At 33.3% G+C, this 14182-nt stretch overlaps 1 protein-coding gene across 17 annotated transcripts in view; it reads right to left on the bottom strand.

Annotated features, from left to right (window-relative positions):
• PDLIM5 (PDZ and LIM domain 5) overlaps nucleotides 1–14182 on the bottom strand; it is a 211458-nt gene that overhangs the window by 73826 nt on the left and 123450 nt on the right. For 5 of the 17 annotated variants that reach the window (XM_057502450.1, XM_057502452.1, XM_057502456.1 and 2 more), the window contains exons 4-9: nucleotides 13032–13074; nucleotides 11136–11554; nucleotides 5223–5237; nucleotides 2880–2897; nucleotides 2448–2620; nucleotides 2037–2073 (exon numbers count right to left, since the gene is read on the bottom strand). In XM_057502450.1, the coding sequence (XP_057358433.1) occupies nucleotides 2037–2073; nucleotides 2448–2620; nucleotides 2880–2897; nucleotides 5223–5237; nucleotides 11136–11554; nucleotides 13032–13074 (705 nt within the window). Of the gene's footprint in view, nucleotides 1–348; nucleotides 1481–2036; nucleotides 2074–2447; nucleotides 2621–2879; nucleotides 2898–5222; nucleotides 5238–8219; nucleotides 8237–11135; nucleotides 11555–13031; nucleotides 13075–14182 lie in introns of those variants that run through there. The other 12 variants (XM_036914092.2, XM_036914097.2, XM_057502454.1 and 9 more) reach the window with 9 other exon arrangements.

The following is a 14182-nucleotide window of genomic DNA, read 5'->3' as shown; positions in this document are numbered from 1 at the left end:
AATCAATTACTAAACAAAATTAAATATTAGTTACTCAAATTATCAAGCAGCTGTCTTAGCCTATGGTTGAAGTGAAAAAATAAATAAAAACCTGGAAAAAATAAAAACGGAATCTTGAAGTCAGGCAAGATCCTCCAGTTAATTATTTTCACACTAAACTAATTCTGTGTTGTGCAAAGTCTAAGTGATCTTATTAGATGTTATGTTAAATAATATAACAATTCAGGAAAAAAATCAAATATAGGCTTTTATCACATTCCATGCACTCACATTTTACCCAAGTGATACTGTAACAAGTCTTGGATGGCACTATTACTAGCTTCAGGGAAACAGAAAACAAGTACAAAGCTAAGTTAAAGGCAACTTTATTACTGTATTTTTTCAAACTTCAAAATGCATTTATTATTCAATTTAGATCTGACATATAATACATTATGTTACAAGATAAGGCATTTCTGGTCAGATATTTTAGCTTCCATGTAGTGCCCAAAACAGCTTCCTAGGAATAGCAGCAATGCACAATAGTTCATATCACTAAGTAAAATATTTCTCTGACATCACATAAAGAATCATTTATATTGTAACATGTTCATTTTCTTTTATGTTCATTTCCTCTGATATAAAACAAAGCAAAGCCATCTTTTCCATATCTTCCTACTTAATGCCTAGATGTTGTCCATACCTTAAAAATATCCACCAGTTTAGAAATACTTCCTTTGCTAGAAAACAGGATTTAAAAAACAAAAAAACAAAAAAACTAACCAAACCAAAGAACACTGTATTTCCCCATTGCAAATAAGAGCAGAATTCTCTTCTTTCTTGTTTTAGGAGCCAAATCTGGGCCTCCTTCTCTTCAAATAGCCATCCCAAAAAGTTCCTGCTTTAAAAGATACCCAAATCTATAATGAACTCTATTGTAACAAAGTCTTCACTGTTTTATTTTGCTTCTCTTATCTACTTATTTCAAATAATTTAAAATCTACTTTGAACATTATGTAATAATGAACTTAAAAGTAATCTTGGGAAATATAATAACATAAAGGAAGTATTTTGCAAATTAGATGAGGACAGGATTTACTCATCTGCCTCTGCTAGAAATGACCAACCAAATTCAACTTACAAAAGAATTCCCTTTCCAAGGTCACTACCCTTACAACGGAAACAGATGTAAATTCACTGAATAGATTTAGTTCCTTAGTTTGCTCTCCTGAGCTACCAACTAGCACAAAATATGTTCAACTTCCTCATTTTTACAATGGTTAGAAAATATAGAAAAGGGTCTCTTTTTCATAAGGCAGATGTAATACAGATTTTGCTATGAAGTTGGAAAAAAAAGTGAATGAAAAGGTACATGCTGGCTTGGGGGGTGGGTGCAAGACTCATAAATCACTGTACGTTAAGAGCACGTGCTGAAACTTCATGGTGCCAGTCACGTAACTTTGTATATTTGGGACTAAAGATGTGAAGGGGAATCTTTTCCCTGTGAAAATAAAAAAGAAAAGAAAGGAAAAGAAGAAAGTAATAGAAAAGTCATAAGAAAGAGAAAGAAAAAGTAAGTTTCTACACTTAGTTCATGCAGAAAACATGCCTTATAAAAGGTTAGTTCCAGAGCGCTATTTTAATTAGTAGCAAAGATTCTAAGGATAGAACACCTTTAAAAATACAGAAACTAATCATAAGGCCTCTTGGAAACATCTTTTATACTCAAAATAAAGTTACTACAGACAACACAAGAATTCATTCACAAAGATCTATAGTGTTAGCAAAGCACCCCAAAGACATCCTTTGGCCCACTTATTTCAACACTAAAGGAAAAAGCCTTAGGCATAAAATCCAGACAATATCCACTAATTTGAAAAAAATCTATAAATTGTATATTTAAGTCCCTCAAAGGGCACCAAAGTTAAATGCTTAGCTTCTAGTTGCAAAGACAAAATGCCATACCATTATACTTGAAAATGTGAAAAAACAAATTGAGACCATTCATGAAAGGAAAGCATTCAATTTACCAGAAAGTGGACAAAAAATGGACTTACTTTGCCTTCTTTGTATTATCAGTTTCGGAATCTGTCACTGAAATATAATAAGGAATATCCAATATTAGTTTGTTTTTAACTTTAAAATCACTTAAGCAATTACGCATACCAATTAATACCAAATGATCAAGTTGCAAAGAGCCATTCAAAAAAACTACATATCATAGTATAGAGCTAAGTTGTCATTAGCTCTATACTATAGGCAACACTATTACTACTACTAATTCTATTCTTCCATGTAACTCTCCTGGGCTGGTTCCTTATTTGCAGTACCCATATTACACATGACATAATATAAATGTAAACTGTCTCAGGAAAATTACTGTTTTCCAGTCATTGTCCATCAGTTCAAATGCTACCTTTCTGTGGCAGAGAACATTCATCTATTAAAATCTCTCAGTATTCACTTACGATGTTCAGTCCCAGTGATCTGGGCAAGGATTCGGAAAGAGCGAGACTGAGTCGTTCCAGTTCTTGGGCGCCAGTCTTCAGTGTCTTCCATCAGCCTCTTCTTGCTAGCGTCACTGTGAGTGGGTATGTGATAAAACTCTGTATTGCGTTCCACAATGTGTTTCCTTGGTGGGCTAGGGTTAAAAAGGAAAAGGAGCACTGAAAATTCTTAAATTACACTAAGGATACAATATCCTCTGACAAATTATTTATGATTTATATATTTAATCCTCAATGTTCCTTTTTAAATATATTTTCCATTTGTAAATATACTCAGCCTCAATTTTTTTAAAGGGTATCCTTCTAAAAAAGACTAGGTTTTTTAAACATAGAAAAGGCCTTATACACTAATATAAAATAATAGTATAAGTATCTATTCAACAGGAAGGTTACCGTTTAGGTGGGATTTTCCTTTTAATTGACAGAAGAAGGCATCAGAAGAGAGATTTTTCCAGCATGAAGAAAAGGAAAAGAAAAGAGTAAGAAAAAAAAAGGGAAATAACAAGAAATTGAGAAGCCCACAGTAATTAAAATCAAACAATTATAAATTACTTGTATTGTTTATCTTATGCCTAACAAAACATACATATGGACTACATTCATAACCAGCTGAATATCAATATACTGCTAAAATGTATTAGCTTTCACAAAATTAAATGATCATGTCTTCAGTAGGCCCAAGAACCAAGATGATTTAGTATAGGCAAACCAGCAATCCCAGACACAATTTTGAAAAGGGTCAAAACTGTTAGTTTCTACAGTTTTCTCATTCACGTGTACAGATATTCATTATCCTAAATAAAGTTGTGGGCAGGGGGAGCACAGCGAAGAAGACCTGCGTTACAATAGGAGCCAATGTAAATCCTGACTCTGATTTTTTTAGATGTGTGATTTTGGACAATCTCACTGAGCCTTAGCTTTTTTAATTATAAGGTAAGACTATCATATAAAGTAACATTGTTCTGAGGATTAAATAAACTAATACCTGTGAAAGGAATTTGTAAACTACATTGTTCAAGAACTCTGAGTTTGCTAAGACATTCATTTTTCTATTAACAAAGCATAAATGTTAAGGAATTTACAAAGTATATTATTTTAGCACTTTTACCTAAGATCTACCAAACAGTAAATACTCTTCCCTTCTCTCCCCACACATCCCAAAATAGGATAAATGCAACTTTTGGAGTCTATGAGTTTAAATTCAGAAGAGAAAAAGGAAGTTCAGTCTAGACTAGCAGACTACTGGTACAAGCTCTAAGCAGGGAAAGTGCTCAAAGAGTGTTAGATATGAGTAGCAACACCTGCTAGGTATAAACTCACAGTGCTATCAGTCATGTAACTGTTGGCATTTTTAACAGTTACACTGTCAAAAAAACTATCTCAGTTTTTGCCCAGTGAAAAGCATGACAGAATTAATATTAACACTGGCTCTAGAGTCAGACAGTTAATAGTTTTAAGCACTATATCTGCCACTTAATGTGTGGGTTATCTAAGTCATGTAATTTCTTCAAGTCTCGATTTTCCCCATCTGATAAATGGGGCCTGCATCCATCTTAAAGGGTTGTTTTGAGAAATAAACAATATAAAAATTTATGTTAAGTGCTTTTCACAGTACGTAATGCATAGTAATTAACCACATAATGTATTCTTTTATGATTACTAGAAAAGTTATTTACAATGCATGTTCTAAGACTATGAGTCATCTACAAATATAAAGAACAGAATAAACAGCATTTACACACAAAATTAGAAATACTTATAATTTATAGTAAAATTTAGGATTCCAGAAGTGAAATATTTAAAAGACCTTTTACTAATACTGTACAAAGCCTAATTCTTCAAGACAAAATTTCTAAAAATTAGAAAATACTTGGCACAGAATACCTTCACAAACACACTACCTTTGGAAGATACAAGTTCTTTAACAGACAATACTTCATCTTATGCAATTACCTGGAAAGCTTTATAGTTAGCCACTAAATATTATCATTTTAAATTTCTCTGTAATCAGTCAGTAAGTATAGTTTACTCTAAAATGGTGTAAGACTATTTTACCCTCTGTAAAAAATTTGGTCTATAAAAATAAACAACTGTATTAATATACCAAGAATAACACAATGATACCACCTAAGAATAGTTTTTAGTCAAGACACACTTGAAAAGGTACAGTACACCTTGGCTTAAGGTATGCCATAGTTTAAAGCCTTTTGTTAATGAAGTTTCTCAATATTTACTTGGTGTTTTCTGGGTTTGAAACTCTAACCTCTGATGACTATGATTAAAAAAGAGAATAAACTGAATGATTTTATTTTTACAAATATATTTGAGAAAGAACATAAACATAGCCACCAAGACCAAATAATATACTTCAAAATATAAACATTCAAAATTAGCAAATTATTCAAACTTTTCAAAAAATACTCAATGAGGGAGCCCTAACTACAACTCTAACTCCACTATACACTGTCTCTAATACTTATCTACTCTCTAAAGGTTAAGCTTGCTAAATTTTTCCACTTGCAGAGAAGTGTGGGTGTTCTAATGACATCCACTGATTTTCACTTGAAGCTCTCTAGCATGGAAAACATGTTTCTTAGGCTCCTAACACATTTGAGAAGTCTTGCAACGAGAAGATACTAACAAAATCTGCTGATTGTGTTACACTGAAAGTAAGATGGAAAGTTACACAAAGACAATGATAAAAATTCCAAGAGAAATCATTGATCAAGTACTTACACAGTGCCCGGGTTACTGGAGGAGGAATGATACACACAAAAAACATGTGACAGAGAAGACATTGATGTTCCCAGGATGATGGAAAACAGACAACAATGAGGCCAAAAAAAAAAAAAAGAAAGAAATGAAATGAAATAAAATTCAAAACAATGAATTTACATGAAGATGTTACACAAACATCATGCTCCAATATAAACAGGTAAACACAGACAGAAACAAATGTTAGTCTAAATTTGGTTACAGGGTTACACAGAAAGATCCACTACTTTTTTTTTTTTTTTCAATTTTAGGGTTTTAGATGTACTATGCAGAAACAGATCATTTTAGAATCAATTGTCAAATCAGAGTAGAATAAAAAAAAAAATCTTTCACTCTCACTTATGTATATATTATCAGCAAGTGTAATTGTTTCACATTAATTATCCTAAATCATATATTATAAAGAAATAATGACCTATTTGAAAATTTTCTCTTGTTTTTAAAATGTAGTAACTATGACGAAAAATAGAGGAACAGTGAACCATAAATAGGGCTATCACTCAATTTTCATATGCTCCCCTGTCTGTTATTACAACTGCCTATATTGATAAGCAAATTTCATTAAGTTTAGAACTGATTTGTAGACACTCTATAGTTCAATGTATTATCAGTACCTAATTATTGCCCAGGAAGGCATGTCTGATATGATACAGTAAAGAAATTAGGTTAATAACATCTGAAGAAGAAAACCTCAAAATATAATTCACTCAACCTATTTAGTATAGAATCATTAAAAAGTTATGATCATATTTCATTTTAGATAGAGAAGACTAACGTATAAACTCTATATAGTTTGTCAAAACATTGTTGCATCAATCCTTCTGCAATCAAGTTTAGTCAGAGTAATTTATAAAAGTAGTAAGAAAACTGTCTACCAGTTTTAATGCTAAGACTTTGCAGTATAGCTAAAAATTTCCACACATCAAAGTCAGTTTCATATATTCAACAGAGGGCTGAGTTTCACTGAATTGGGGGTGGGACACGGGAGTAAGTTGATCTCAGTAGTTATCAGTATTTATTCTTCTTTAGCCACAATGCAAAGCATCCTCTTCTCTGCTTTGCTATTTTAAACAGTAGAGAAACAGTTTTTCAAAATAACCTCCCCTGAATGGAACAGAATTTTAGACAAATAATTAAACATTGTAAAGTTTAAGAATAGTTTTAAGTCAACATGAAGCTGGTTGGGGGGATGTTCTGTGGTGTAGTGAGGAATAGCAAGCACAGGGCTGATTGGTTTCAATCTAAAGATGCCAATCTGAACAAATATGTTCACACACACTTTAGAAAATGTGTCCAAGTGGAACAGCTCATCATACACTGCCGTGGCATCTGTGCCAACATGAGCAATGACCTGGCTGCTCACCCTGGCTATGCTGCGAGCTTCCCTGTGCCCTGGGCAAGGTGTAAACTACAGAAGTCTCTTCTTCCTCAACAGCGAAATGGATTATAATTTCTCTGTCTTTCAGACTTCTTGTAAGGACATGTGTTTAACATATTTGAAGGCACTCTAAAATCTATACAAATGTAAGTTTGTTTGGGTGGATCCCCCAACTGCTCAGTATAAAAAAACATACTATCAAACACAACTATACTTAATGTACATTATTCAGTCACATATCCTCAACTCACTCAATTTATTCTCAAATTTATAATCATTAAAAACAAATATTAATTCAAAGTAACAGAAATAAGTCCAGGTCACAAACGTGATACAGAGGAAGGCACAACAAAATATGGCTTCAAAGAACCTAGGCTAGAATCTTAGCTTTATCATTTATAAGCTGCATGAATTGAGAATATTAGATAAGCTCTCAGAATCAAAGTTTAAATGAGAATTAAATCACATAATGCAGTTAGAAACATCTAGCCCAATGCATAGTAATACCTAATAAACAAGTGCATCTGAATCTTGAATTTTAAAAATATACATTTAACCTAAATGCTTATTTTTCCAAGTCCCACATTTTCTCCTTTATGATTCAACATGTTTATTATGTTGTAACATAATTGGTCAAAGTCTTTGCATGTAAGAACTTAACTTTAAGTAGACAAACAATAAAATCAGGATATGGGGATGTTTCACTTGTACATTGGTGTGCAATATTTCTGTGTGTACCACGTTAAACTATTCAATTAGTGAGACCACAGCCATAGTGGAATCCAGTTGCTCTAATAATTCAATAGCTATTTTGTGTCAAAAATGCAAATTCTATATTTCTAATTCTATTCTATACTGTGATGATAAAGAAATTTCAGCACATGCTAAGAAAAATCATAACAATATATAACTTAATTTTAATGAGTTAATAATTATTTTAAATTCTTATCTAATGTGGTTTTTATCTATTTTTAAAGCTAGTTATCACCAGCCAATTTACCATCAACACCAAAGTAAGGTTTGAAAGTTATACTACAGCAATTCACAATGTCTGTGCCAACTACTTATGACATTTAATAAGTTAATAATTACCTCCCTTCAAAGGTATGCATAAACTTTTTATCTTCTAGTGACACATAAGAGGCCTACACCTCCCAGCAATACTGAAAAATCAAAAAAGTTCTTAGAGACTTTTCTTGGGAAACACTGTTTTTTTTAAATGAATTTGGAAATCAACTCAGTTTTATCTTCGCCTTTTACTAATGGTACACACGTTTATGTTACCTCCTCTACCTTAGTCTTCTAACAGTCTTCACCGATACAAATTGCATTCCCCCAAGAGTTACCTCTTTTAAACCATTACACAGCAAACCCCACATTTATTTGTTGACAAAAGTTAACACTATTATTTATTACCATAAAGCACTACACCACAACATAGCAATGCAAACCAAACTTATTGTGGTGTTTCTAAATTACTGTTTTGCAAAATTTAACTTAATTTTGCAAATATCAGGCATCCATGCTGTTTACTCATATATAAATCACCATATTTCCTCTCCAGTAATGTGGATACTAACTTTGTCACTTGTATTTTCTGCAAAGAGAAAAGCATTTAAAAATATTACTACCATATCATTTTATTTTATCTTCCAAGGCCAGGTTCTTCAAAATACTACATGGGAACTGTTAGAAGAAAATTGCAGTCCAACAACATTGGAATTAATGAAGGATGCATGAACGACTTACCTCTTGAAAGCAGTGGCACATGATAATGCAAGGGCATATGGAAAAGGAAAAAGTAAGGCACTTAAACTACTTGAGGCAAAACAGCTTCCCTTCCAGTTTGGAATACAAAGTCCCATTTTACTCTGAGTAGAGTAAGGAGAGTAATAGAGAAACTATAAAGCCAAGACCAATCATTTGTGTATGTAGAAGAGAGATTAAAAATTTCTTAAAGTGACTTTTCATTATTATGTATGAGAGGAACAGGAATGTTTCATTGTGTTATTAAGAAATATTCTAAAAATATCAACAATTATAAATTGCATACTATTTGGATGAATAACTATTTCTCAGTATTGATGCATAATTAATAAGCACTTGTTTGTGTCTTACGTTTAAATAAATTTGGGTAGGATGTCTATCAAACTGGCAAATTAACTAGCTACTTTAAATCACTTAAAAACTAATAATCTTCCTGCTTTGAAGAAAAAGATAACTTATGCATTTAACTTCACATCCTTCTGAACTCTTAAACTTTTGGTTACTGGCAAAATTTGGTTTAAATTATTGTTAAACTAAAAAATAAGTTAACAACTCTCAACTTTGAAAGAGTTTTGTTGCAGATCTTTTGTAATATTACAGGTATGGGAAATTTAATAATTACACAATAAGTAAAAAGTCTGAGTGATTTCAGAAAACCAGTTTGACACCGATGCAGGAAATGCATTCATCAATATCACAAAACATGTACCCTTCAGAATGACACATCACTGATGAGTAAAGTGTGTGACTTATTTTCATTTCTCTAACCTAAGTGTAGTGAAAAAAAAAAAAGCATTGTAAATTTGTCCTAGAATTTTACAAAACACCACACTTTGTTTACAGAATAATCAAGTTTTCATTGCCCTAACCTCTGGATAGCACTTAAAGTCAACCCATTTTTAAACTCATCAGTTTGTAAATGCAAAACAGTTAACTTGCTTGTTCATGATGAAAATATGTAAAAATACCTTTTCTCCTGAATGCTCGATGCTGGATACCAGGCATGTGCTCAATAATCACATGTTAAGAAGCCACCATAGAGGCTCTATACTACACCACTGTTTACAGTTTGCTTGAAAATAACAACCTTTAGGTCATTTGAAGTTTAATCACCAAAGCTGTATTTATAAAAAACAAAATATAAACTTTGTATTTTTCATGTTTTAAATGTAGAACTTTCCATAACCTCAATTACTTTTACCTCTTGCTCACTAAGACTTTCTTATAAAACCCCAAGTATTAGTAGAGAAGATTTTGGTTCAGACACTTCCTTCAATAGACTTTTTTCTCCTGAACCTGGAATTTAATAAACATAGCAAACTTCTGCTTTTAGTCATCTTTGTGGCTAGCATTTGACAGGCAGCATCTTTCCTTTCAGAATATCTACTTTGACTACTTTAAAATCTATTGTCTTAAAATAGACATACAAAAAAAAAAATACAACCAAAACCACCTCAACACTACATATTCTTCCTCACATGAAAGAAGAAATAACATTCTTTCCCTTTACCCTTCCTTAATATATACATCAAAACCTTAAAAAGTCACCCACAAGCACAAAACCGGATGTATGACCCAGCAGCCATTCTCCCAGCCCCTTGCTCGCTCCCTCAGCAGAAGCCTGGAACCCTTCCACCTTCTTTTTCACAGCCCCAAAGTTGCCATGACAGCAGTGCTGGAGAGAGCACAGCCCCTTTAGTACAGGAATTCACATTCACAAGGGATTACCTCAGAAAGGACCTAGCCAGGCAATTATTTTGATTATCTTTTCCTGGGAACTGGCATTGGTAAAACCCATCATGCATGCAGATGATTTCCCTTTGTTTCCTTCTTAAAGTACATTTTTGTTTCAATAAATCTCATCAGAATGATTGTACAAAAATGACTTGGGCTTCAAGTATGGCCCCTGAATTCCAAAGAGTAAAATGACCAACTACAAATGGAAGCTGCTGCAAAAGACTTCAACCAATTTTTAAAAAAAATGTACCCCCAAAAGGGAAAAATTAAAAGGAATGGATTTTCAAAAACTTCTGCAAACATTGTATATTTAGGACTCATTGCTTTAAATCCATTCATTTTAGAAATATCTTTACAGTGAAAATATTCTCTAATTTGCTTCTGATGTTTTTTAAGCATCTTTTGATGTTACTATTCTGTCAATACTACTTGCTTTTAAAGACTAAATTCTGGCTTAATCTTATCTGAAAAGAATGTTGCTAGGTAGCTGACCTAAGCTATTGTATCCTACACAGACATGAGTCAAAATTAAATTTGTTTTCTGTGTTTTTTAAGAAAAAAAGCTTCTTAGAAACTCCTTCCTCTCTCTTTAGGATGAGATACATAAACTGACACAACTGTAACCTCTCTGTTTAAACTTTTGGTGGCTGACAAAAGGATGGAAAAATTGAGTAAGAAAGATTCAAGATTTGCCTTGCATTATAAGTGCCAGCTGCTCAATGTTTTTCCAAGACTTGGAGAAAGAGTTAGAGTATGTTACAGGGTTGATAGCATGTCACAGCACATATTTAGGTTTGGATTAACCTATAACTGCCTAGCCCAAAGTGCTATATGTATATAATATAAAGCTACAATGTTAACAAAGCAAATAGAACTTCACCTCCCTTCCTTCAAAGAACAGCTGACTTTGGGGGGTTGTAGACTAAATGTTTCCTGAAAATTGCCTCAAAAAAGAGTTTTGGTAAGAGCAGAAAGCACCCTTGGCCACCTACCCATTTTGCTGTTTACTGTCACCCTGGGATCCTCTTCTCTGTCCCTCTGCTAGCTCCTGAGCAGTCTCGGAACACACGCTGGTGACTGTGGGCTGCCGTGGGACATTAACTGCAGGTTTACCAGCGCTCAGTGCAGATGAACGCTGGTCAGCACTAAGATTGGCATTAGCATGCAGTCCAGACGCAGCGAATGGGGGAGAAGTGACAGCAGCCACAGGTGGAGGGGAAGCATGTGATGAAGTGGTCGCATGGGCTGGGGTGAAGGCAGACGATGGTGATGGGATGGATGTGACTTTTGGTGAAGACACAGAACCAAAGGGCCGTGGTGCCTTATTGTAGGCCATGTTGGATGTGGAAGTGACTTTGGACACAGCAGGAGATGTAATGGGCACAGGTTTAACTACTTCTTTAGGTTCTCCCTATTTAAAATAAAAATAAACATACACAAAAACACCAAATACATGCAGAACAGATTCACTGAAAAGAACACACAACTAGTTTTCAAAAAGACAAACACAATCATGTTAGCAGCCCAAACTTAACGTTTCCAGATAAAAACAATGAGTTGATAATAGCATAACATGCATGCTAACTGGTCCCAACATGCGTAACACAGATGCACACACTGAGCAAATATTTTTTTATAAAAATTCAAAACAGAGCAAGAAAAGTATCAAAAAGCCTAAAGGTCATCTTAAGCATCAATTTAGACGTATTCCAAAGGAAAACTTTTCAATATTCCACAATAAACAAAATATTGCTAACAGAACATTTATTTTAAAATATCCAGTCTCAATTATAATTCTTTCAAGCGTTTTTAATTATTCTCCAGAGGACAGATATTTAATTTAAACAGAAGCAGCAGCACATTTCTAAGTCTTCAATTAAAAAAGAGGGGGGGGGCAGGAATAAGATCATGTTAATCTAGCTCAGAAATGTGCACATTCTAATTATTTTCAATCAAGAAATTGTTTAAAAGGAAAAATGTAACTAAAAAGCAAGCAAATAAATCCAATCTTTTCCCTTTTCTATAATCTACCTGTTTCTCTCTCTGGAATGTTTTGAGGTATCATGCAGAGATGGAATAAAATTCTTTTCCTTTTCCAAAATAAATCGTTAAGAGTCAGTAGTTACATGAGGGAAAATTCACCTTAGGCATTTCTTCAGTGCCATCAGCCAAAGAAAAATAACTTATAAGAAACATCAACTACTCCTAAAATTTTAAAAAGCATACAGTGGTGGCTCTATTATGTTTGATTTTAAGGGAAAAAATGGTAATCTAAATTAACCTTGTAGAGATAATAAAGCTAACTGAAGGGGAAAAGGTAGTGTAATGCTTCAGCAAATCGATACAATAAGTATTTCAATAGAAAAGGCAGAAGTAAATTTAAGGGAAAAAAAACAAAAGCATAAACCTAATGTATATGAATATGGTTTGGAACACTTTGAGGAGATATATGAGAGAAAAAGTATACTTGCCAATAGCTTAATCCAAGAATACTCTGAAAATGTAATTAAAACCTTAATAATATTATTAGTAAAATGTTATTAAATACTTTTTATGATATTCGTTTTCAGTAACCACTTATTTGTTCTCTGTAGAATATGTGACTAAAGATAGGCAAATTAAAAGTTAATGTGAATGTAAAAAATCTGGGCGGAAGTTATTGACTATACGGCATTGGAAATGATGTTTTAATAATATAGGTACAATTACAGATGGTACTTCTGTATATGCTCATTTCCATTCTCAAGTCATCTTCAAAGGAAAAAGAACTGTGAGGAAAATTGCTTAAAACTATCAATTGTCAGTATGGCCTGAGACAGGAATGGAAATCACAGCAGTTCAGGAGGGACTGTCAAATGGTACCTAATGCTACTAGGTTACAAACATACCTTTTGAACGGGAACTGGCTCAGGCTTGGGTGTAGCAGATGCTCTGAGTAGGGGAAGAAATAAGAAATGGAAAAAAAAAAAAACATGAATTTTTGCAAACTTACAAACATTTTATTAATGGAATTTTTATTTTTATATACCTTAACATACTAAATCATAACTTACAGTTCCATAATTCATGGTTTTGACTATTCACAATCTACTAATTAGTTCATGTAACTCAAGTGCTACAAGATCCAAAACCTTTACACACTAGGTATTCATTAGCTCTCTACAGACTCACATGAGGAAAGACAAACACCAGTCCTGTTTGCTAATACACCCATGTTTAATCTTTAAATTAAGGCTATTCTCCACCCAAAAGGGCAAAGTATAATGAACATGACTTTCTGATTCTTGAATGCTCCTGAAACATCTAATCTGAATCTCTACCACCAATGATACCTGCCTTTTTTCCTAACATCCATGAGTACATCCAAAGGATAATGGTCTCTTTGTGAAGACAATGAACAAATTCTGGTTGAATTAGGTCACCAAATGAGTATTTATTTTGTATGTATATTCTTAAGTGCTTATGTACGTATTATATTTGTTATGCTTACACTAAACTGTAAATTATCCCAATAGTCTGCAGTTTCGATAAAGGAAATGACCATGTCCCATTTGTGTCTCTGTATCAGCACTGTGCCTGGCATGTAATCGGTCACCAATAATGAGTGTGGAAAGGAGAAAACAAGGAAAGGAAAAAAAACCAAAAATCCATGCATAGAACTTGACTCCAAATTCAAATTAATTATTTTTTCTTTATCAAATGTACATCACAACAGTTCAATGGTCCTCCCCTCCCCCTGCAGCAACCACTAGTCACTTCTCAGTGCTTATGAGTCTACTGCTGCTTTGTCCCTTCTGTTTTGCTTTTTTTAATACTCCAAATAAGTGAAATCACATGGTGCTTGTCTTTTTCCACCTGGCTTATTCACTAAGCATGATACCCTCTAGATCCATCCATGTTGTTGCAAATGGCAGGATTTCTTTTCTTTTTATGACTGAATAATATTCTATTGTGTATATGCATCACTTCTTTATCCATTTATCGACTGATGGACACTTAGGTTGCTTCCATATCTTGGCTATTGCAAACAGTGTGGCAA

This window comes from Manis pentadactyla, chromosome 5 (genome assembly GCF_030020395.1).
Source record: "Manis pentadactyla isolate mManPen7 chromosome 5, mManPen7.hap1, whole genome shotgun sequence".
NCBI lineage: Eukaryota > Metazoa > Chordata > Mammalia > Pholidota > Manidae > Manis > Manis pentadactyla.
Note: the sequence above shows the minus strand (reverse complement) of the source record. Positions and strands in the feature narration are given on the sequence as shown.